General features: G+C 46.2%; 1 protein-coding gene across 14 annotated transcripts in view; it reads left to right on the top strand.

Moving 5' to 3' along the window:
* LOC139532643 (protein unc-80 homolog) overlaps positions 1 to 22,677 on the top strand; it is a 106,500-nt gene that overhangs the window by 50,500 nt on the left and 33,323 nt on the right. For 9 of the 14 annotated variants that reach the window (XR_011666626.1, XM_071330531.1, XM_071330528.1 and 6 more), the window contains 22 exons: positions 1,720 to 1,917; positions 2,543 to 2,650; positions 3,243 to 3,381; positions 3,990 to 4,171; positions 4,385 to 4,516; positions 6,573 to 6,759; positions 9,073 to 9,204; positions 10,314 to 10,457; positions 10,780 to 10,880; positions 11,153 to 11,185; positions 11,337 to 11,423; positions 11,824 to 12,007; positions 12,166 to 12,260; positions 12,373 to 12,462; positions 12,597 to 12,698; positions 13,381 to 13,561; positions 14,007 to 14,272; positions 16,389 to 16,523; positions 16,681 to 16,819; positions 21,693 to 21,789; positions 21,953 to 22,123; positions 22,369 to 22,461. Coding sequence is in view for 13 of the 14 variants with exons in the window: in XM_071330531.1 (XP_071186632.1) it covers positions 1,720 to 1,917; positions 2,543 to 2,650; positions 3,243 to 3,381; positions 3,990 to 4,171; positions 4,385 to 4,516; positions 6,573 to 6,759; positions 9,073 to 9,204; positions 10,314 to 10,457; positions 10,780 to 10,880; positions 11,153 to 11,185; positions 11,337 to 11,423; positions 11,824 to 12,007; positions 12,166 to 12,260; positions 12,373 to 12,462; positions 12,597 to 12,698; positions 13,381 to 13,561; positions 14,007 to 14,272; positions 16,389 to 16,523; positions 16,681 to 16,819; positions 21,693 to 21,789; positions 21,953 to 22,123; positions 22,369 to 22,461 (2,996 nt within the window). In the remaining variant the exon portion in view is untranslated. The remainder of the gene's footprint in view (positions 1 to 1,719; positions 1,918 to 2,542; positions 2,651 to 3,242; positions 3,382 to 3,989; positions 4,172 to 4,384; positions 4,517 to 6,572; positions 6,760 to 9,072; positions 9,205 to 10,313; positions 10,458 to 10,779; positions 10,881 to 11,152; positions 11,186 to 11,336; positions 11,424 to 11,823; positions 12,008 to 12,165; positions 12,261 to 12,372; positions 12,463 to 12,596; positions 12,699 to 13,380; positions 13,562 to 14,006; positions 14,273 to 16,388; positions 16,524 to 16,680; positions 16,820 to 21,692; positions 21,790 to 21,952; positions 22,124 to 22,368; positions 22,462 to 22,677) is intronic. The other 5 variants (XM_071330533.1, XM_071330526.1, XM_071330534.1 and 2 more) reach the window with 3 other exon arrangements.

Genomic DNA, 22,677 nt, shown 5'->3' with positions numbered 1-22,677 from the left:
ATCAAGCCCATTCACCTGACCACACATGCTATAAAGCTAGCACATTGCCCTCATCAAGCCCATTCACCTGACCACACATGCTATAAAGCTAGCACATTGCCCTCATCAAGCCCATTCACCTGACCACACATGCTATAAAGCTAGCACATTGCCCTCATCAAGCCCATTCACCTGACCACACATGCTATAAAGCTAGCACATTGCCCTCATCAAGCCCATTCACCTGACCACACATGCTATAAAGCTAGCACATTGCCCTCATCAAGCCCATTCACCTGACCACACATGCTATAAAGCTAGCACATTGCCCTCATCAAGCCCATTCACCTGACCACACATGCTATAAAGCTAGCACATTGCCCTCATCAAGCCCATTCACCTGACCACACATGCTATAAAGCTAGCACATTGCCCTCATCAAGCCCATTCACCTGACCACACATGCTATAAAGCTAGCACATTGCCCTCATCAAGCCCATTCACCTGACCACACATGCTATAAAGCTAGCACATTGCCCTCATCAAGCCCATTCACCTGACCACACATGCTATAAAGCTAGCACATTGCCCTCATCAAGCCCATTCACCTGACCACACATGCTATAAAGCTAGCACATTGCCCTCATCAAGCCCATTCACCTGACCACACATGCTATAAAGCTAGCACATTACCCTCATCAAGCCCATTCACCTGACCACACATGCTATAAAGCTAGCACATTGCCCTCATCAAGCCCATTCACCTGACCACACATGCTATAAAGCTAGCACATTGCCCTCATCAAGCCCATTCACCTGACCACACATGCTATAAAGCTAGCACATTGCCCTCATCAAGCCCATTCACCTGACCACACATGCTATAAAGCTAGCACATTGCCCTCATCAAGCCCATTCACCTGACCACACATGCTATAAAGCTAGCACATTGCCCTCATCAAGCCCATTCACCTGACCACACATGCTATAAAGCTAGCACATTGCCCTCATCAAGCCCATTCACCTGACCACACATGCTATAAAGCTAGCACATTGCCCTCATCAAGCCCATTCACCTGACCACACATGCTATAAAGCTAGCACATTGCCCTCATCAAGCCCATTCACCTGACCACACATGCTATAAAGCTAGCACATTGCCCTCATCAAGCCCATTCACCTGACCACACATGCTATAAAGCTAGCACATTGCCCTCATCAAGCCCATTCACCTGACCACACATGCTATAAAGCTAGCACATTGCCCTCATCAAGCCCATTCACCTGACCACACATGCTATAAAGCTAGCACATTGCCCTCATCAAGCCCATTCACCTGACCACACATGCTATAAAGCTAGCACATTGCCCTCATCAAGCCCATTCACCTGACCACACATGCTATAAAGCTAGCACATTGCCCTCATCAAGCCCATTCACCTGACCACACATGCTATAAAGCTAGCACATTGCCCTCATCAAGCCCATTCACCTGACCACACATGCTATAAAGCTAGCACATTGCCCTCATCAAGCCCATTCACCTGACCACACATGCTATAAAGCTAGCACACTGCCCTCATCAAGCCCATTCACCTGACCACACATGCTATAAAGCTAGCACATTGCCCTCATCAAGCCCATTCACCTGACCACACATGCTATAAAGCTAGCACATTGCCCTCATCAAGCCCATTCATCCTGTATAACTGTTGCTCCCTCTGTGGTCTTCCTCTGTAGATCATGATTCTGCTGTGCAACCAGCAGAGTTTCATCTGTACCCACGTGGAGTTCTGCCACCCACGCTGCTACCAGCACCACAGCCGCTCCTGTGCCCGCCTGGTGCGTGCCATCAAGCTGCTCTACGGGGAGACAGTGGACAGCCTGAGAGAAGACAGTGCAGGGAACATCAGTAGCCGGTCCAAGAAAAACAAGGAGGTGGGTGCAGAGAGCAGTGGACTGAAATGTATTAAAGTGATGTGATATGGAGTGGTGTGAATTTAAATGTATTAAAGTGATGTGATATGGAGTGGTGTGAATTTAAATGTATTGAAGTGATGTGATATGGAGTGGTGTGAATTTAAATGTATTGAAGTGATGTGATATGGAGTGGTGTGAATTTAAATGTATTGAAGTGAGGTGGAGTGAATTGGAATGTTTATTTTTTATTTAACCTATATCTAACTAGGCACGTCAGTTAAGAACACATTCTTATTTACAATGACGGCCTACCAGAAGGCAAAAGGCATCCTGTGGGGGCGGGGGCCTGGGATTAAAAATACAAATAAAATATAGGTCAAAACACACATCACGATAAGAGAGACACCACAACACTACACAGAGAGACCTACAAGATAACAACATAGCATGGCAGCAACACATGACAACACAGCATGGTAGCAACACAACATGACAAGACAACAACATGGTAGCAACACAACATGGCAGCAGCACAACATGGCAGCAGCACATGTATTGAAGTGATGTGATGTGGAGTGGTTTGATGATACTGTAACTGAAGTGACTTGTATTTTCCAATGTCTTCCTCTCTTTGCGTCTCCAGTGGTCAGACAAGTCATGTCTGAGGACCCCGTCTATGAAGAGACGCCCCAAAGACTCCAACACCGAGGGCAAGAAGGACACGGGCATGCTCAAGTACATCCGCAACCAGGTGCCCACCTACAGCCCTCATGCCAACACATGCCCTGATAGCCATAGCATGTGCCAGAGCGTCTGTCCGTCCGTCCGTCTGTCTGTTTGGTAGTCTGTCTATCCGTCCGTCAGCCTGTGTGTTTCTCTCTTCGTCAGCCTGTCTGTCTGTCCGTCCGTCTGTCTGAAGCACCGTGTCAACAGATGCCACTGTGTCGCCACATGCTTGTTTATCTAGAGCAAGATGCCAACCACATGCCAAGATGTCCTCACCCCACGCCCACACGCTTCTGCCCACTCAAACACATAATCTCTAATTCTACTACTGAAGTAGCATGCTAACTCGCTACGGCCCTCTCAGCTAACTCAAATATATTGTAGCACCATGCAATACCATTCTAATACAAGCTGTAGGCCTACAGCAGCAATGGTATGTCCACTAGCATGCTAATGCTAACCCTGGCTGTCTGTGGTCTATGGCCTTTCCCTTCAGGTGATGAGCCTGTCTCTGGCCCCTCTGTCCCTAGCATGCTATACGCCCATACTAGCAATGCTATCAGATCTCCACTAGCATGCTAATGCTAACCCTTGCTTGCTGTGACCTCTCCTCTCAGGTGATGAGCCTGTCGCCGGCTCCTCTGTCACTGCTGATCAAGGCGGCGCCCATCCTGACAGAGGACATGTACGCGGACGTCCAGCCTGCAGCCTGGGAGCTCCTGCTGAGTGTGGACGAGCATATGGCTGCCGCTGCAGGTGACTACAGAGAACTGTGGATGACTGTCATGGATAGCAGAGTTTCTGTTTTAAAAATGTATCTTTAATGTCAGTAAACTAGAGTTATTCCAAGCCTATTCTGGTGAGATATTCTGGGCTCCACTCCAAACTCTGAATCTGTGCTCACTGCTTTGCCTCCAGTCTAAAGATAAATGGAAGAGTTTAAAATGTAGTATATTGCTTTTGTCACCACATCTTTCTGTCTCTCTCTCTCTCTTTTTCGCTCTCTCTCTCTCTTTTTCTCTCTCTCTCTTTTTCTCTCTCTCCTCTCTCTCTCTCTCTTTCTCTCTCTCTCTCTCTCTCTCTTTCCCTCTCTCTCTCTCTCTCTCTCTCTTCTCTCTCTCTCTCTCTCTCTCTCTCTCTCTCTCTCTCTCTCTCTCTCTCTCTCTCTCTCTCTCTCTCTCTCTTTTTCCTTCTCTCTCTCTCTCTCTCTCTCTCTCTATCTCTCTCCCTTTTTCCTTCTCACTCTCTCTCTCGCTCTCTCTCTCTTACTCACTCTGTATATCTCTGTCCATCCCCACTTTCTCTCTCCCCCCGCCTCACTTTACCTCTCTCTCTCTAACCCCCGTCCTCTCACCACTCCCCAGCTGCCATGTTCTTGCTATGTGCGGTGAAGGTGCCCGACGCGGTGACAGAGATGATGATGGCTGAGTTCCAGCACGCTGAGGCGAGCCAGCGCATCAACTCGGTGTTCAAGTTCTACACGCTGTGGCGCTTCCGCTACCAGGTGTGGCCGCGCATGGAGGAGGGTGCCCAGCAGATCTTCAAGGTGCAGTAGAACCGCAGCCTCTAATACAACAACTGTTAGTCAAAATGAGGAGTTGACAACGGGTGTCCCCCAAGGTTCTATTCTGAGTCCTGTTGCTTTTCATTATTTACATAAATGATCTTGCCTCTAAAGTGTAGGCCTCTTGCTAAGTTTCTTGCTTTGTTGAATTATTTGCTCATTAACTAATCATCTATATAATTCTCTATCTTTTAGATCCCTCCGCCCAGCATCAACTTCACCCTGCCCTCACCTATCCTGGGCATGCCCTGTGTGCCCATGTTTGACCCGCCCTGGGTACCCTCCAACACTGGCAGCGTCCAAGACCCAATCAACGAGGACAACTCTGTAAGTCCCGCCGCTGCTGCCTGGATTACTGTCCAATCAGCAAATACTTACAGAATTTACAATGAGCCTAGTGGTTGACCAATTTTTACTATAATCCAAAGTACACATTTTTCTGACGTTTTAAGTCTGTTGTGGTGTACAGTATTGGTGCATGTATATTGAATTACATGGACATAACACTATTAATTGAATTGGGATGTGGAGTTGCATCTTTTTTACTGACCTTACTAATGCTACAACTGACCCATTATGCTACAACTGTTATGGTAACACTTGGTACTGTTATCCCAGTGTATTTATTCCTTGTGTTCGCTATGGCACTAGGAAATAAGCTTTAGAGGAATGATAAACAGTACAATATTATGCTACTAAATTGATAGTCGGCCATGCCACTTTTTGGCTTAATTTCTTTGTGTTGCTATGCTTCTTTTTTTTGTCTGGCATGAAAAACAAAAAACGATGTATTCAGATCACTTGTCATTCAATACTAGATCAGCTCTAGACTGGTCATTGTACTGTCTGAGTACAATAGTCCTGTCTGTTATTTATCAATCTATCAATTGTCTTTGTTTTTAGTTCCCCACATTTATTCAATCAATCTATTCCATAGTAAGTTGTAATTTATGTACGGATGCTTGTTTGGGTGCATCATGGGAAACTGAGTTCATCTTTTGATGACTGAATGAGACAAAATTCAAAGAGATGTCTGTCCATTTCCAGCGGGCAAAGGTTTGGCACATGGGGTCTTAATTTTTATTTTTTTACCTTTATTTTACTAGGCAAGTCAGTTAAGAACAAATTCTTATTTTCAATGACGGCCTAGGAACAGTGGGTTAACTGCCTGTTCAGGGGCAGAACGACAGATTTGTACCTTGTCAGCTCGGGGATTTGAACTTGCAACCTTTCGGTTACTAGTCCAACGCTCTAACCACTAGGCTACCCTGCCGCCCCAATAATGTCATGTTCTCGTTGTAAACTGTTTTTCTGGTTGAGAAGACATCATATAACCAGATTACAACCAACTGGTCTCTGTTACAAGCAGGTAAACACGTATTTTTCATGACGAAATGAATGCGTCATTGGAAAGACGTTATATTTTGATTGTTATCTGGTCAGATAAGTTTAACACAATGTCCATTATACAACCAGTATACAACCGGACCATGCATGACGCCATTAAAAGACGTCATAACGACGTCATTGCAACCAGTTTTGCCTGCTGGGTTGTCTGACTCTCCCCAAACATTAAGAGCTAGGGGGAGGTGCTATACTAGGGGGCCTCGTACGGGCCATTCTGGATACATGCATCTTATACAAGCCACTCCACGTTTTCTGTATGTAATGCTCGGGCTTCTTTTGGGAAAGCTGCATGTATTGGTCATTTTGCATGTATATACTATGCATGGCCAATGACGGCCATTTTGTAATTGTTCAAACGTCAACATTTTCACGTCACTCGTCACAAACATCCACTGTGACATCTCTGCCGGTGCCGGTTAGAATGCTTAAATGGGCTGTTGCACTGGATATACTCTCCTGATGGATTTGCATATAGTACGTTTTACCTACAACTATTTACAATGGTAAATAATTGATACCTGTGCATGGTGTTGCTGATCTAGGGTTGCAAAATGTAGTTCACTTTCCCCAAATGCCCAGGATTCCTGCTTTTTCCTCATGATTCCGGAAATTTACAATTTGGGAAAGTTACCACCCTAATCTACAACCATAATAAACCCTAATAATGTTTCCAGTCTTATCAGGAGAATATAACGGCATGTGTCATCCATGTATAACTGTCGGGAAGAGACAGATAGTTTACATTACCAAATGTTCACCAGATGCCAGTATTGTAATTGTACTATATACAGGACCCCCCTGAGAATGAGCCTATCCCACAGTCCCCTTCCCTGAGCCTCTGTGTGTCTCTGTTTGTCCTTTCTCTCCCACACCTCATACACACGGCCAACACACACACATCCTCCCCCACGTCCACCCTCCACACACACCCACACCCCTTTCCACACAAATACACACACACACACCACCTCTACAGAAATCTTTCTCGGCGCGGGCCGTGTCGCGCTCCCACCAGCGTGCCGAGCACATCCTGAAGAACCTGCAGCAGGAGGAGGAGAAGCGGCGTCTTGGGCGCGAGGCCAGCATCATCACAGCCATCCCCGTGGCCCAGGAGGCCTGCTACGAACCCACCTGCAGCCCCCCGCCCGAGCAGGAGGAGGAAGGTGGGTGGGACAACCATGGAGTGCTGGAGGCATCTCTCTTTATTCATTTTCTAAATATTTGTTATTGATTTGAGGTGTTAATTCAAGTGATACAGCTCCTGTCCCATTCAGGAAACCACTGATTCTGACGTAGTTTGGAGAAGCACTAACTTAACTGAACATCTAACAATAAACCTAGAACCTACAGTGGGGAGAACAAGTATTTGATACACTGACAATTTTGCAGGTTTTCCTACTTACAAAGCATGTAGAGGTCTGTAATTTTTATCATAGGTACACTTCAACTGTGAGAGAAGGAATCTAAAACAAAAATCCAGAAAATCACATTGTATGATTTTTAAGTAATTAATTTGCATTTTATTGCATGACATAAGTATTTGATACATCAGAAAAGCAGAACTGAATATTTGGTACAGAAACCTTTGTTTGCAATTACAGAGATCATACGTTTCCTGTAGTTCTTGACCAGGTTTGCACACACTGCAGCAGGGATTTTGGCCCACTCCTCCATACAGACCTTCTCCAGATCCTTCAGGTTTCGGGGCTGTCGCTGGGCAATACGGACTTTCGGCTCCCTCCAAAGATTTTCTATTGGGTTCAGGTCTGGAGACTGGCTAGGCCACTCCAGGACCTTGAGATGCTTCTTACGGAGCCACTCCTTAGTTGCCCTGGCTGTGTGTTTCGGGTCGTTGTCATGCTGGAAGACCCAGCCACGACCCATCTTCAATGCTCTTACTGAGGGAAGGAGGTTGTTGGTCAAGATCTCGCGATACATGGCCCCATCCATCCTCCCCTCAATACGGTGCAGTCGTCCTGTCCCCTTTGCAGAAAAGCATCCCCAAAGAATGATGTTTCCACCTCCATGCTTCACGGTTGGGATGGTGTTCTTGGGGTTGTACTCATCCTTCTATTCCTCCAAACACGGCGAGTGGAGTTTAGAGCAAAAAGCTCTATTTTTGTCTCATCAGACCACATGACCTTCTCCCATTCCTCCTCTGGATCATCCAGATGGTCATTGGCAAACTTCAGACGGGCCTGGACATGCGCTGGCTTGAGCAGGGGGACCTTGCGTGCGCTGCAGGATTTTAATCCATGACGGCGTAGTGTGTTACTAATGGTTTTCTTTGAGACTGTGGTCCCAGCTCTCTTCAGGTCATTGACCAGGTCCTGCCGTGTAGTTCTGGGCTGATCCCTCACATTCCTCATGATCATTGATACCCCACGAGGTGAGATCTTGCATGGAGCCCCAGACCGAGGGTGATTGACCGTCATCTTGAACTTCTACCATTTTCTAATAATTGCGCCAACAGTTGTTGCCTTCTCACCAAGCTGCTTGCCTATTGTCCTGTAGCCCATCCCAGCCTTGTACAGGTCTACAATTTATCCCTGATGTCCTTACACAGCTCTCTGGTCTTGGCCATTGTGGAGAGGTTGGAGTCTGTTTGATTGAGTGTGTGGACAGGTGTCTTTTATACAGGTAACGAGTTCAAACAGGTGCAGTTAATACAGGTAATGAGTGGAGAACAGGAGGGCTTCTCAAAGAAAAACTAACAGGTCTGTGAGAGCCGGAATTCTTACTGGTTGGTAGGTGATCAAATACTTATGTCATGCAATAAAATGCTAATTAATTACTTAAAAATCATACAATGTGATTTTCTGGATTTTTGTTTTAGATTCCGTCTCTCACAGTTGAAGTGTACCTATGATAAAAATGACAGACCTCTACATGCTTTGTAAGTAGGAAAACCTGCAAAATCGGCAGTGTATCAAATACTTGTTCTCCCCACTGTATGTATTTAGGTTTTCTGAGAGTGCTTCAGCCCTCTTCAAAAATAACAAAAACAACAAGCTTATAGTGTTGCCCACACCCCAGATAACAGCCCTGTAGTCCACACCCCAGATAACAGCCCTGTAGTCCACACCCCAGATAACAGCCCTGTTGCCCACACCCCAGATAACAGCCCTGTAGTCCACACCCCAGATAACAGCCCTGTTGCCCACACCCCAGATAACAGCCCTGTTGCCCACACCCCAGATAACAGCCCTGTAGTCCACACCCCAGATAACAGCCCTGTTGCCCACACCCCAGATAACAGCCCTGTAGTCCACACCCCAGATAACAGCCCTGTAGTCCACACCCCAGATAACAGCCCTGTTGCCCACACCCCAGATAACAGCCCTGTTGCCCACACCCCAGATAACAGCCCATGGAGTCCACAACTACAGGTCTTAGTTGTAATACACCTTGAATAATGCAGTCAGCCAGCCACGGGTAGTTTCATGTTGTGACTGACTCTGAACCCTCCCCGCCAGCAGAAGAAGAGGTCAACCTGGCGTCTCGCCGCATGTCCGTCACTCCGTCCTGCACCTCCAGTAACTCTCACAGGAACTACTCCTTCCGCCGCGGCTCCGTGTGGTCAGTCCGCTCTGTGGTCAGCGCCGAGGGTAAGCCTGTGTTACCGTGGCAACCACACACATGCCCACTCACTTGTAGGCGTCATGTTCCAGTATCCATATTAGGATCCCACATAGAGTGCATGGCTAGTACATTGCTTCATTCTAAGTGGCATGCTAGTATAGATGTCAGAATGGTATTTTGAATGCTGGTCAGATTCAAGTCACATGGCGAGGAATAGGAAATCAAATCCTCACCTGATAATATCTGATAAAAGCACGATGATAAAATCATTCCTTTACACAGAGTTTGTACATATGGTAACCTTTAACTTCCCAACTACAGTAGAACACCTTCCTAACTACAGTAGAACACCTTCCTAACTATAGCAGAACACCTTCCTAACTACAGTAGAACACCTTCCTAACTACAGCAGAACACCTTCCTAACTACAGTAGAACACCTTCCTAACTACAGTAGAACACCTTCCTAACTACAGTAGAACACCTTCCTAACTACAGCAGAACACCTTCCTAACTACAGTAGAACACCTTCCTAACTACAGCAGAACACCTTCCTAACTACAGTAGAACACCTTCCTAACTACAGCAGAACACCTTCCTTACTACAGTAGAACACCTTCCTAACTACAGCAGAACACCTTCCTAACTACAGTAGAACACCTCCCTAACTACAGCAGAACACCTTCCTAACTACAGCAGAACACCTTCCTTACTACAGTAGAACACCTTCCTAACTACAGTAGAACACCTTCCTAACTACAGTAGAACACCTTCCTTACTACAGTAGAACACCTTCCTAACTACAGTAGAACACCTTCCTAACTACAGTAGAACACATTCCTAACTACAGCAGAACACCTTCCTAACTACAGCAGAACACCTTCCTAACTACAGCAGAACACCTTCCTAACTACAGTAGAACACCTTCCTAACTACAGTAGAACACCTTCCTAACTACAGTAGAACACCTTCCTAACTACAGTAGAACACCTTCCTAACTATAGTAGAACACCTTCCTAACTACAGCAGAACACCTTCCTAACTACAGCAGAACACCTTCCTAACTACAGCAGAACACCTTCCTAACTACAGTAGAATAAGGTGGTAGTGACTCATGGGTTGTTCTTGTCTACTAGATGAGGAGAACGCTACGGAGCACACACCCACTCATCACATGCTGCAGCCCCCCCAGGCCGTCTTCCCAGCATGCATCTGTGCTGCCGTCTTACCCATAGTGCACCTGATGGAGGACGGGGAGGTGCGAGAGGACGGTGTGGCAGGTGGGTGGCGTCGCTCAACACAAACTGTCATGTACTGTACTAGAGAGACGGAGAGAGGGAGAGAGAGAGGGAGGGAGGGAAAGAGGGAGGGAGGGAGAGGGGGAGAGGATGAGAATAGAATACATTCTGTACAGGGTGAGATCAGACACCTGTAGATACATTCCGTAGATACCCATAAGGCCACTCTAGAGTCCACTGTAACACAACACATTGCCTTTCAACACAATACACGCTGTTGAATAAAATAGAAAAGCAATGTTTCGGTCTGTCCTGATAAAACTCATGATCATTTTCTTATGATCCATTTACCATGATCCTGCAGTGAGTGCAGTGGCCCAGCAGATCCTGTGGAACTGTCTGATCGAAGACCCCGCCCTGGTGCTCAGGCACTTCCTGGAGAAGCTCACCGTTAGCAATCGACAGGTAGAGCAGCCGTTGTCCATCAAAATACTCTTTGCAGTCTCATATGATAGGACCAATAGAATCCTGCCTCTCTTCAGTATGTTGTTCGATCTATGTTGTTATGGACCAAATCTGTTGTTAGTAGACTACCTCCCTGTTTCAAAACGTTTCAAGACATTTTCTCTATACTAAATACAAAAAATGACAGGTGGTTCTTACACAAAAACATTATGAGACAGAACTCTAAAAGTTACTTTTCTTTTTTCATGTTTTTTTTTTCATGCTTTTTACAGCAGGCAGGGGAAAAGTTGTACACAGACGTTTCGGTTTGTATCACCTTCTTCATGTATTGGGTTAAGGTTGTTTAAGGTTGACCGGAATGTTACCTGCTTTTTCCCCCCACTGAACACAACCCCTCATGTTGTTTATGTGTTTTTCTGTTGACTTTGAATTGACACATGTTTCTATGTGTATCAGGATGAGCTGATGTACATGCTGAGGAAGCTGTTGATGAACATCGGTGACCTCCCGGCCCAGACCTCTCACATCCTCTTCAACTACCTGGTGAGACAAGACATCAGTCTATGTATATCAGACAGTAGCAGTATTGATCAATCTGATGACAAGATTAATGAAGTTCTCGCTCTTCCCCCTCTACTTCTCTCTCTGTCTGTCTGTCTGTCTGTCTGTCTGTCTGTCTGTCTGTCTGTCTGTCTGTCTGTCTGTCTGTCTGTCTGTCTGTCTGTCTGTCTGTCTGTCTGTCTGTCTGTCTGTCTGTCTGTCTGTCTGTCTGTCTGTCTGTCTGTCTGTCTGTCTGTCTGTCTGTCTGTCTGTCTGTCTGTCTGTCTGTCTGTCTGTCTGTCTGTCTGTCTGTCTGTCTGTCTCTGTCTCTCTCTCTCTCTCTCTCTCTCTCTCTCTCTCTCTCTCTCTCTCTCTCTCTCTCTCTCTCTCCCTCTCCCCCTAGGTGGGGCTGATTATGTACTTTGTGCGTACTCCGTGTGAGTGGGGTATGGATGCCATCTCGGCCACGCTGACCTTCCTGTGGGAGGTGGTGGGCTACGTGGAGGGGCTCTTCTTCAAGGACCTCAAACAGACCATGAAGAAGGAGCAGTGTGAGGTCAAGCTGCTGGTCACTGCATCCATGCCAGGTAAAGGCCATTTTAAAGGTTACCAAAAGGTCATCCCTGCCAGGTAAAGGTCACTGGATGCCAATGGGAGCCCAGTCATTTGTCATTTGACTGTGTTCCATACTATAATGTTGACTGTTACATGTGGGTAATATAGTAAATCATGTATGTCCTTGCAGGAACCAAGACCCTGGTAGTGCACGGGCAGAACGAGTGTGACATTCCTACCCAGTTGCCTGTACATGAAGACACTCAGTTTGAAGCCTTGCTCAAGGTAACGTCTCATCATAGAGTTCATCTGCATTCTACAGATCCTGACAGAATCATCTTTCTTAGTGATACACTGAAGTCATCCCCAATCCGTTGTCCTCTCTCTTCCCTGACAGGAGTGTTTGGAGTTCTTCAACATCCCCGAGTCTCGGTCAGCAAACTACTTCCTCATGGACAAGCGCTGGAACCTCATTCACTATTCCAAGGTTGGACTTCCCATCCATTTCCAAGTGGTGTTATGAACTGTGAGGTTATGTGTAGATGTCTAGAATGACCATGAGAGTGTCGTCTCCATCAGTGACTACATAATGTGCTTTCTGACTGTCTTCCTCAACTGTAGACCTTTGTGAGGGACATCTATCCGTTCAGGAGGTCTGTGTCTCCCCAGCTCAACCTGGTCCACATGCTGCCAGAGAAAGGACAGGAACTCATTCAGAAACAGGTACAGCAGGTGATTGTGTGTGTTAGTAGTGTGTTATGTTTCAGGTTTAAAACTCACAGTTAAAGCCACACTCTGCAATTTGTGCACTACACCAAAGAGTACACACAGTATAAATGACTAAAAACCTCCCAACTGTGGCTTTAACCATTTGAGAAGTGTGACCTTCTGTTTGTCTGTCCATATCTTTACTGGTGCCTCTTGTGCGTACTTGTGTCCCCTCCTATCTCTCCCTCCATCCCTCCCTCCCCTCTCTCCCTCCCCTCTCTCCCTCCCCCTCCCCTCTCTCCCTCCCCCTCCCCTCTCTCCCTCCATCCCTCCCCCTCCCCTCTCTCCCTCCCCTCTCTCCCTCCCCCTCCCCTCTCCCCCTCCCCTCTCTCCCTCCCCCTCCCCTCTCTCCCACTCTCTCCCTCTCCCTCCCCTCTCTCCCTCCCCCTCCCCTCTCTCTCTCACCCTCCCCTCTCTCCCTCCCCCTCCCCTCTCCCTCCCCTCTCTCCCTCCATCCCTCCCCCTCCCCTCTCTCCCTCCCCCTCCCCTCTCTCCCTCTCCCTCCCTCCCCCTCCCCTCTCTCCCTCTCTCTCCCCCTCCCCCTCTCCCTCCCCCTCCCCTCTCTCCCACTCTCTCCCCCTCCCCTCTCTCCCTCCCCTCTCTCCCCTCTCTCCCTCCCCCTCCCCTCTCTCCCTAGGTGTTTTCCCGTAAACTGGAGGAGGTGGGCCGTGTTCTATTCCTCATCTCCCTGACCCAGAACATGCCGGCCATCCACAAACAGTCCCATGTGTCCATGCTCCAAGAGGACCTGCTCCGCCTGCCCTCCTTCCCCCGCACGGCCATCGACGGAGAGTTCTCTCTCTTCAGCGAGCCACAGGGTAAGACTGGGGTGGACCCTATCTTCAATGGTACCTGAGTGAACAAACAAGACAATAAAGAGAGATGATCAGAGTTGGGGTCAATTCCATTTGAATTCCGGTCAGTTCAGGAAGTACACTGAAATTCCAGTTGCAATTCTCTTCAATGCTTTTCAATGAGGACAACTTGGAATAGGAATTTGGTTTACTTTCTGAATTGACTGGAATTGAAAAGGAACTGACCCCAACCCTGGAGATTAGTTGCATTTTAAAATAAAGATGTAATAAGGTAAAGTACTGTAATACATTGTATATCTGTGGTGCATCTTCAAACTAGACAACACAGATCACAAAACAAAAGTCTACCAACACTTGGGAAGTATGAACGCTAGATGTTTCAAAAAGTCTTCATTGCAAAGGGGCTTCCATAGTGAGTTAGCCCCATATTGTGCCATCTTCTCCCCAGGCAAGGAGCTCTTCGGCCTGGACACTCTCCACAAAGTCCTGTGGATCAAACTACTAGAAGAGATGTTTCTGGGCATGCCCAGTGAGTACCCGTGGGGGGACGAGATCATGCTCTTCCTGAACGTGTTCAACGGCGCCCTGCTGCTGCACCCCGAGGACAGCGCCCTCCTCAGGCAGTACACGGCTACTGCCATCAACACGGCCGTCCACTTCAACCACCTGTTCTCCCTGAGTGGATACCAGTGGCTCCTCCCCACCATGTTGCAGGTAGGTATTACAGTTCTAGGATCAGTTTACAGGTCCAGCAGGTTGTTGTTCTCCATTAGAGGCTGAAAATGTGGAACTGATCTGAGATCAGTTTCATGGTGCTACTTCATCCACCTGCTGGGGTTAAAGGTTAGAGATCTAGGATAAATGTAGCCTCCCTAAATCCTAACCCCAACCATTACAGGAAGAAGTCACATAACTGGACTTCAATGCAACCTTGGCACCATGCCAACCACTGCGCGAATGTGTCTCACAATCTGTCGTCATTGTGAGAGGGGCGGCGGGCGGCAGGTAGCCTTGTGGTTAAGAGCGTTGGAACAGTAACCGAAAGGTGGCTGGTTTGAATCCCCGAGCCGGCAAGGTGGAAAATTGTGCCGTTCTGCTGTTGAGCAAGGCAGTTAACCCCCAACAACAACTGCTTCCCAGGCGCCGATAACGTGGATTAGGGCAGCCCCCCGCACATCTCTGGTTCAGAGGGGTTGCGTCAAATGCAGAACACACATTGGTTGAATGCATTCAGTTGTTCAACTGACTAGGCATCCCCTTTCCCCTCTCCGTGAGTCAGTCTCACTACATAATATAGCACTGACTTACAGAAACACAGGCTGGGTCAGGTTACAGTTGAGTTGAAGCCTGGGTGCAGACGGTTATAGCCACTAGCAACGCAGGGTCAATATGTTGACGATGGAACTCTTCAGTGCTTCATAATGGAAGACTTACACAGAGAGCAGTGCAGGTCAATCCCAAATGCAGCTGGATTTATTTAGTCTTGATCTGGGAAATTGTGCTGCTGACAACTCAATGGGCATTGCTCATTTAAATCACAGGATTTGAAAACATGTATTGCATTGAACCCTATATAATAGCCCATGTTTCTTACTAAGCTATGTAACATTTGATTGAGTACCTCCATTGGCCTCTGAAAGGGCCCACACAGAATCCTCCTAACAAGTTGTGTGATTAGAGAAACATTCACATGGTTGCCATTGTGTGAAAGGCAGGACAACAACTATGTTGGCGATATTGATATTAAGTGGTTTCACCTTATTTGTGTTTAATATTGATATTAGTTGTTGTCACCTTATTTGTGTGGGTTTATTTAATTTCTCATAGAAAAACCTACTGATCCAAATGCCTACTGTTTCCCACTATTTTGTGTGACTGATGGCCATCTCTGACTGGAATGAAGGGCAGCTCCGTAACCACTGTAGCAGCGTAGCTGGGTGGCGATGGCTCTACTGTCGGCCGCATTAAGGGGTGCTCTGTGTTGTCTTTGCTGTACCCCGTTGGAGCGATATTGATGGACACTGTGACATCCTCCCGATTTCCCGTGGGCTCAACTAGGCTGGGTAGTAATCAATCAATCAAATGTATTTATAAAGCCCTTTTTACATCAGTCGATGTCACAAAGTGCTGTACAGAAACCCAGCCTAAAACCCCAAACAGCAAGCAATGCAGGTGTAGATGCACAGTGGCTTCTACACCTGATTCCAAGGTTTTACTGCTAACCTACAAAGCATTACATGGGCTTGCTCCTATAGTATTTAGTATTTATAGCAAATTATTTGAATACTTCAAATAGAAGTAGTTGATTCGGCCACATTATTTGAAAATACTTAAATACACAGTAAATAAGTATTTAAAATACAAATACATAAATGCTGATGCCAAGATGCTGCTTCAACCCAGCTCTAGGAGGCCACAGAGATTACAGCCCAAATCCCACAATGCATTCTGAATTGGGCCTAAACATGGTGTTGCAGTATGACAATGCCTCCTTACAAGCTCATATGATTACTCCCTGTAATGTGTTGTAGTCCTATGATGACTATGAGAGTAACCCACTGTAATGTGTTGTAGTCCTATGGTCACTATGAGAGTAACCCACTGTAATGTGTTGTAGTCCTATGGTCACTATGAGAGTAACCCACTGTAATGTGTTGTAGTCCTATGGTCACTATGAGAGTAACCCACTGTAATGTGTTGTAGTCCTATGCTGACTGAGAGTAACCCACTGTAATGTGTTGTAGTCCTATGGTCACTATGAGAGTAACCCACTGTAATGTGTTGTAGTCCTATGGTCACTATGAGAGTAACCCACTGTAATGTGTTGTAGTCCTATGCTGACTATGAGAGTAACCCACTGCTGAGACAGGGGATAGAGTTCTGCGTCAGACAGTTCTACATCCTGCACCGTAAACCCTTCATCCTCCAGCTGTTTGCCAGCGTGGCTCCACTGCTGGAGTTCACAGTAAGTGTGTTTGCATGAGCACCTCTCTGATTCAGAAGGGTTGAATGTAGAAGACACATTTCGGTTGAATGCATTCAGTTGTGCAACTGACTAGGTCTCTTTATGAGCGTATCTGCTGCGTGTGTTGTCTAACCATGTGACTGTGTCTCCCTCCCAGACGTGCACCAGTACAGGCCTGTCTAAGGGGGTGTCTGCTCAGTGCCTGTTTGACCTGCTGGTCTCTCTGGAGGGAGAGACGCGTGATACCCTGGATGCCCTGGAGCTGGTCAAGGCTGAAAAACCCCTCCGATCCCTGGGTAACACCACCACCTCAACCCCCCTGGGTCCCATCACTCAGGACTGTTATATCATTAGAGATTGTGTCTGACATGGCACCCTGTTCAATACCCTGTATGTCATTTATCAGACGCTTCTATCCAAAACGACTTGCATTGTACGTACAGATGGTTCCAGGATTCGAACCCACCATCCTGGCGCTGCAAGCACCATGCTCTCCCAACTGAGCTACAGAGGACCATTTTCCCTATACTGTTCTACCTTTGACTAGCCCACATCGTTTTGCTGGCGTGGATTCCCATTGTTTTAAGAGAGGAGTTGTTTTAATGACAGCGTGAGCTGATCAGGAGAAAATAAATAAATAGTTAATAGACTCTCACTAAGGCCTGGAGTTTCTCATTGTCAGGATTCTCCTAGTTAATAGACTCTCACTAAGGCCTGGAGTTTCTCATTGTCAGGATTCTCCTAGTTAATAGACTCTCACTAAGGCCTGGAGTTTCTCATTGTCAGGATTCTCCTAGTTAATAGACTCTCACTAAGGCCTGGAGTTTCTCATTGTCAGGATTCTCCTAGTTAATAGACTCTCACTAAGGCCTGGAGTTTCTCCTTGTCAGGATTCTCCTAGTTAATAGACTCTCACTAAGGCCTGGAGTTTCTCATTGTCAGGATTCTCCTAGTTAATAGACTCTCACTAAGGCCTGGAGTTTCTCATTGTCAGGATTCTCCTAGTTAATAGACTCTTACTAAGGCCTGGAGTTTCTCATTGTCAGGATTCTCCTAGTTAATAGACTCTCACTAAGGCCTGGAGTTTCTCATTGTCAGGATTCTCCTAGTTAATAGACTCTCACTAAGGCCTGGAGTTTCTCATTGTCAGGATTCTCCTAGTTAATAGCCTCTCACTAAGGCCTGGAGTTTCTCATTGTCAGGACTCTCCTAGTTAATAGACTCTCACTAAGGCCTGGAGTTTCTCATTGTCAGGATTCTCCTAGTTAATAGACTCTCACTAAGGCCTGGAGTTTCTCCTTGTCAGGATTCTCCTAGTTAATAGACTCTTACTAAGGCCTGGAGTTTCTCATTGTCAGGATTCTCCTAGTTAATAGACTCTCACTAAGGCCTGGAGTTTCTCATTGTCAGGACTCTCCTAGTTAATAGACTCTCACTAAGGCCTGGAGTTTCTCATTGTCAGGATTCTCCTAGTTAATAGACTCTCACTAAGGCCTGGAGTTTCTCATTGTCAGGACTCTCCTAGTTAATAGACTCTTACTAAGGCCTGGAGTTTCTCATTGTCAGGATTCTCCTAGTTAATAGCCTCTTACTAAGACCTGGAGTTTCTCATTGTCAGGATTCTCCTAGTTAATAGCCTCTTACTAAGACCTGGAGTTTCTCATTGTCAGGATTCTCCTAGTTAATAGCCTCTCACTAAGGCCTGGAGTTTCTCATTGTCAGGATTCTCCTAGTTAATAGACTCTCACTAAGGCCTGGAGTTTCTCCTTGTCAGGATTCTCCTAGTTAATAGACTCTTACTAAGGCCTGGAGTTTCTCATTGTCAGGACTCTCCTAGTTAATAGACTCTCACTAAGGCCTGGAGTTTCTCATTGTCAGGATTCTCCTAGTTAATAGACTCTCACTAAGGCCTGGAGTTTCTCCTTGTCAGGATTCTCCTAGTTAATAGACTCTTACTAAGGCCTGGAGTTTCTCATTGTCAGGATTCTCCTAGTTAATAGCCTCTCACTAAGGCCTGGAGTTTCTCATTGTCAGGACTCTCCTAGTTAATAGACTCTCACTAAGGCCTGGAGTTTCTCATTGTCAGGATTCTCCTAGTTAATAGACTCTCACTAAGGCCTGGAGTTTCTCCTTGTCAGGATTCTCCTAGTTAATAGACTCTTACTAAGGCCTGGAGTTTCTCATTGTCAGGATTCTCCTAGTTAATAGACTCTCACTAAGGCCTGGAGTTTCTCATTGTCAGGACTCTCCTAGTTAATAGACTCTCACTAAGGCCTGGAGTTTCTCATTGTCAGGATTCTCCTAGTTAATAGACTCTCACTAAGGCCTGGAGTTTCTCATTGTCAGGACTCTCCTAGTTAATAGACTCTTACTAAGGCCTGGAGTTTCTCATTGTCAGGATTCTCCTAGTTAATAGCCTCTTACTAAGACCTGGAGTTTCTCATTGTCAGGATTCTCCTAGTTAATAGCCTCTCACTAAGGCCTGGAGTTTCTCATTGTCAGGATTCTCCTAGTTAATAGACTCTCACTAAGGCCTGGAGTTTCTCCTTGTCAGGATTCTCCTAGTTAATAGACTCTTACTAAGGCCTGGAGTTTCTCATTGTCAGGATTCTCCTAGTTAATAGACTCTCACTAAGGCCTGGAGTTTCTCATTGTCAGGACTCTCCTAGTTAATAGACTCTCACTAAGGCCTGGAGTTTCTCATTGTCAGGATTCTCCTAGTTAATAGACTCTCACTAAGGCCTGGAGTTTCTCATTGTCAGGACTCTCCTAGTTAATAGACTCTTACTAAGGCCTGGAGTTTCTCATTGTCAGGATTCTCCTAGTTAATAGCCTCTTACTAAGACCTGGAGTTTCTCATTGTCAGGATTCTCCTAGTTAATAGCCTCTCACTAAGGCCTGGAGTTTCTCATTGTCAGGATTCTCCTAGTTAATAGCCTCTCACTAAGGCCTGGAGTTTCTCATTGTCAGGATTCTCCTAGTTAATAGACTTTTACTAAGGCCTGGAGTTTCTCATTGTCAGGATTCTCCTAGTTAATAGACTCTCACTAAGGCCTGGAGTTTCTCATTGTCAGGACTCTCCTAGTTAATAGACTCTCACTAAGGCCTGGAGTTTCTCCTTGTCAGGATTCTCCTAGTTAATAGACTCTTACTAAGGCCTGGAGTTTCTCATTGTCAGGATTTTCCTAGTTAATAGACTCTTACTAAGGCCTGGAGTTTCTCCTTGTCAGGATTCTCCTAGTTAATAGACTCTTACTAAGGCCTGGAGTTTCTCATTGTCAGGATTCTCCTAGTTAATAGACTCTTACTAAGGCCTGGAGTTTCTCATTGTCAGGATTCTCCTAGTTAATAGACTCTTACTAAGGCCTGGAGTTTCTCATTGTCAGGATTCTCCTAGTTAATAGACTCTTACTAAGGCCTGGAGTTTCTCATTGTCAGGATTCTCCTAGTTAATAGACTCTTACTAAGACCTGGAGTTTCTCATTGTCAGGATTCTCCTAGTTAATAGACTCTTACTAAGGCCTGGAGTTTCTCATTGTCAGGATTCTCCTAGTTAATAGACTCTTACTAAGGCCTGGAGTTTCTCCTTGTCAGGATTCTCCTAGTTAATAGACTCTAACTAAGGCCTGGAGTTTCTCATTGTCAGGATTCTCCTAGTTAATAGACTCTCACTAAGGCCTGGAGTTTCTCATTGTCAGGATTCTCCTAGTTAATAGACTCTTACTAAGGCCTGGAGTTTCTCATTGTCAGGATTCTCCTAGTTAATAGACTCTCACTAAGGCCTGGAGTTTCTCATTGTCAGGATTCTCCTAGTTAATAGACTCTTACTAAGGCCTGGAGTTTCTCATTGTCAGGATTCTCCTAGTTAATAGACTCTCACTAAGGCCTGGAGTTTCTCATTGTCAGGATTCTCCTAGTTAATAGACTCTCACTAAGGCCTGGAGTTTCTCATTGTCAGGACTCTCCTAGTTAATAGACTCTCACTAAGGCCTGGAGTTTCTCATTGTCAGGATTCTCCTAGTTAATAGACTCTCACTAAGGCCTGGAGTTTCTCATTGTCAGGACTCTCCTAGTTAATAGACTCTCACTAAGGCCTGGAGTTTCTCATTGTCAGGATTCTCCTAGTTAATAGACTCTTACTAAGGCCTGGAGTTCCTCATTGTCAGGATTCTCCTAGTTAATAGACTCTCACTAAGGCCTGGAGTTTCTCATTGTCAGGACTCTCCTAGTTAATAGACTCTCACTAAGGCCTGGAGTTTCTCATTGTCAGGATTCTCCTAGTTAATAGACTCTCACTAAGGCCTGGAGTTTCTCATTGTCAGGACTCTCCTAGTTAATAGACTCTCACTAAGGCCTGGAGTTTCTCATTGTCAGGACTCTCCTAGTTAATAGACTCTCACTAAGGCCTGGAGTTTCTCATTGTCAGGATTCTCCTAGTTAATAGACTCTCACTAAGGCCTGGAGTTTCTCATTGTCAGGATTCTCCTAGTTAATAGACTCTCACTAAGGCCTGGAGTTTCTCATTGTCAGGATTCTCCTAGTTAATAGACTCTTACTAAGGCCTGGAGTTTCTCATTGTCAGGATTCTCCTAGTTAATAGACTCTTACTAAGGCCTGGAGTTTCTCATTGTCAGGATTCTCCTAGTTAATAGACTCTTACTAAGGCCTGGAGTTTCTCATTGTCAGGATTCTCCTAGTTAATAGACTCTCACTAAGGCCTGGAGTTTCTCATTGTCAGGATTCTCCTAGTTAATAGACTCTCACTAAGGCCTGGAGTTTCTCATTGTCAGGATTCTCCTAGTTAATAGACTCTCACTAAGGCCTGGAGTTTCTCATTGTCAGGACTCTCCTAGTTAATAGACTCTCACTAAGGCCTGGAGTTTCTCATTGTCAGGACTCTCCTAGTTAATAGACTCTCACTAAGGCCTGGAGTTTCTCATTGTCAGGATTCTCCTAGCTAATAGACTCTCACTAAGGCCTGGAGTTTCTCATTGTCAGGATTCTCCTAGTTAATAGACTCTCACTAAGGCCTGGAGTTTCTCATTGTCAGGATTCTCCTAGTTATATTAAACAGTAGAACTTGACTGATAATGGTCGTGTTCTTCCTATAGTATATTTTAGGTCCTGAAAGTGCTGCAGCATGAATTCCAGTGGTTCTCTCTGTTTCAGACTTCTGCTATGGTAGTGAGGACCTGGCCTTCTCCATCAGTGAGTCCATCAAGCTGTGTGTGACGGTGGTGGCCTACGCCCCAGAGTCTTTCAGGAGGTGTGGTTTCACATCACTCACCGCTAGCCCAGTATATCAACATTGTACAGTAGGCGTACTAAATGCTAACGCCCTCTCCTATCTTCCTCTGTGTGCGTGTTTGTGTTTATGCGTTGCGTGTGTGTGTGTGTGTGTGTGTGTGTGTGTGTGTGCACGGTATCAGCCTACAGATGCTGATGGTGCTGGAGGCCCTGGTGCCGTGTTTTCTCCAGAAGCTGAAGAGCAACACCATGACCATGGAGTCAGCCTCGGCAGCGCGGGACGAGATCGCCGCCATCGCCGCCCTGGCCACCTCCCTGCAGGCCCTGCTCTACAGCTCAGAGACCCTCACACGGTCAGACACACACACACACACACACACACACACACACACACACACACACACACACACACACACACACACACACACACACACACACACACACACACACACACAAGCCGTGCATCTGATAAGCAGATATGGCCCATCATGTCCTTCTAAATGTATGTTCTAAGCCCTAATTGAATATGACATTTGTCATTTTTCTCTACTATCTTCCACCCCTCCCCTCCCCTCCCTCCCATCCCCACCCCTCTCAGGCCAATGACTGCCCCCCAGTTGAGTCGCTGTGACCAGGGACACAAAGGTGCCACGACTGCCAACCACGCCATGTCTGGAGGGCCAAACACCAGGTGTGGAGTAGCCTTTACACCTGCCGGATTGTGTCCAAAATAGCAACCCTAATGCACTACCTTTGGCCAGAGCCATAGGGCTATAGTGCACTATATAAGGAAAAGGGTGTTCTTTTGGACAGAGTATTGATTTATTTCATGTTCATTTACGTCTCTTAAAGAAACTGTACCACGTGGCTGTTATTAACATGTTGTTTTGTTACCTTTCCTAAATCT

The sequence above is a fragment of the Salvelinus alpinus genome, chromosome 10, assembly GCF_045679555.1.
Source record: "Salvelinus alpinus chromosome 10, SLU_Salpinus.1, whole genome shotgun sequence".
Lineage (NCBI taxonomy): Eukaryota > Metazoa > Chordata > Actinopteri > Salmoniformes > Salmonidae > Salvelinus > Salvelinus alpinus.
This window is presented reverse-complemented; position numbering and strand designations above follow the sequence as displayed.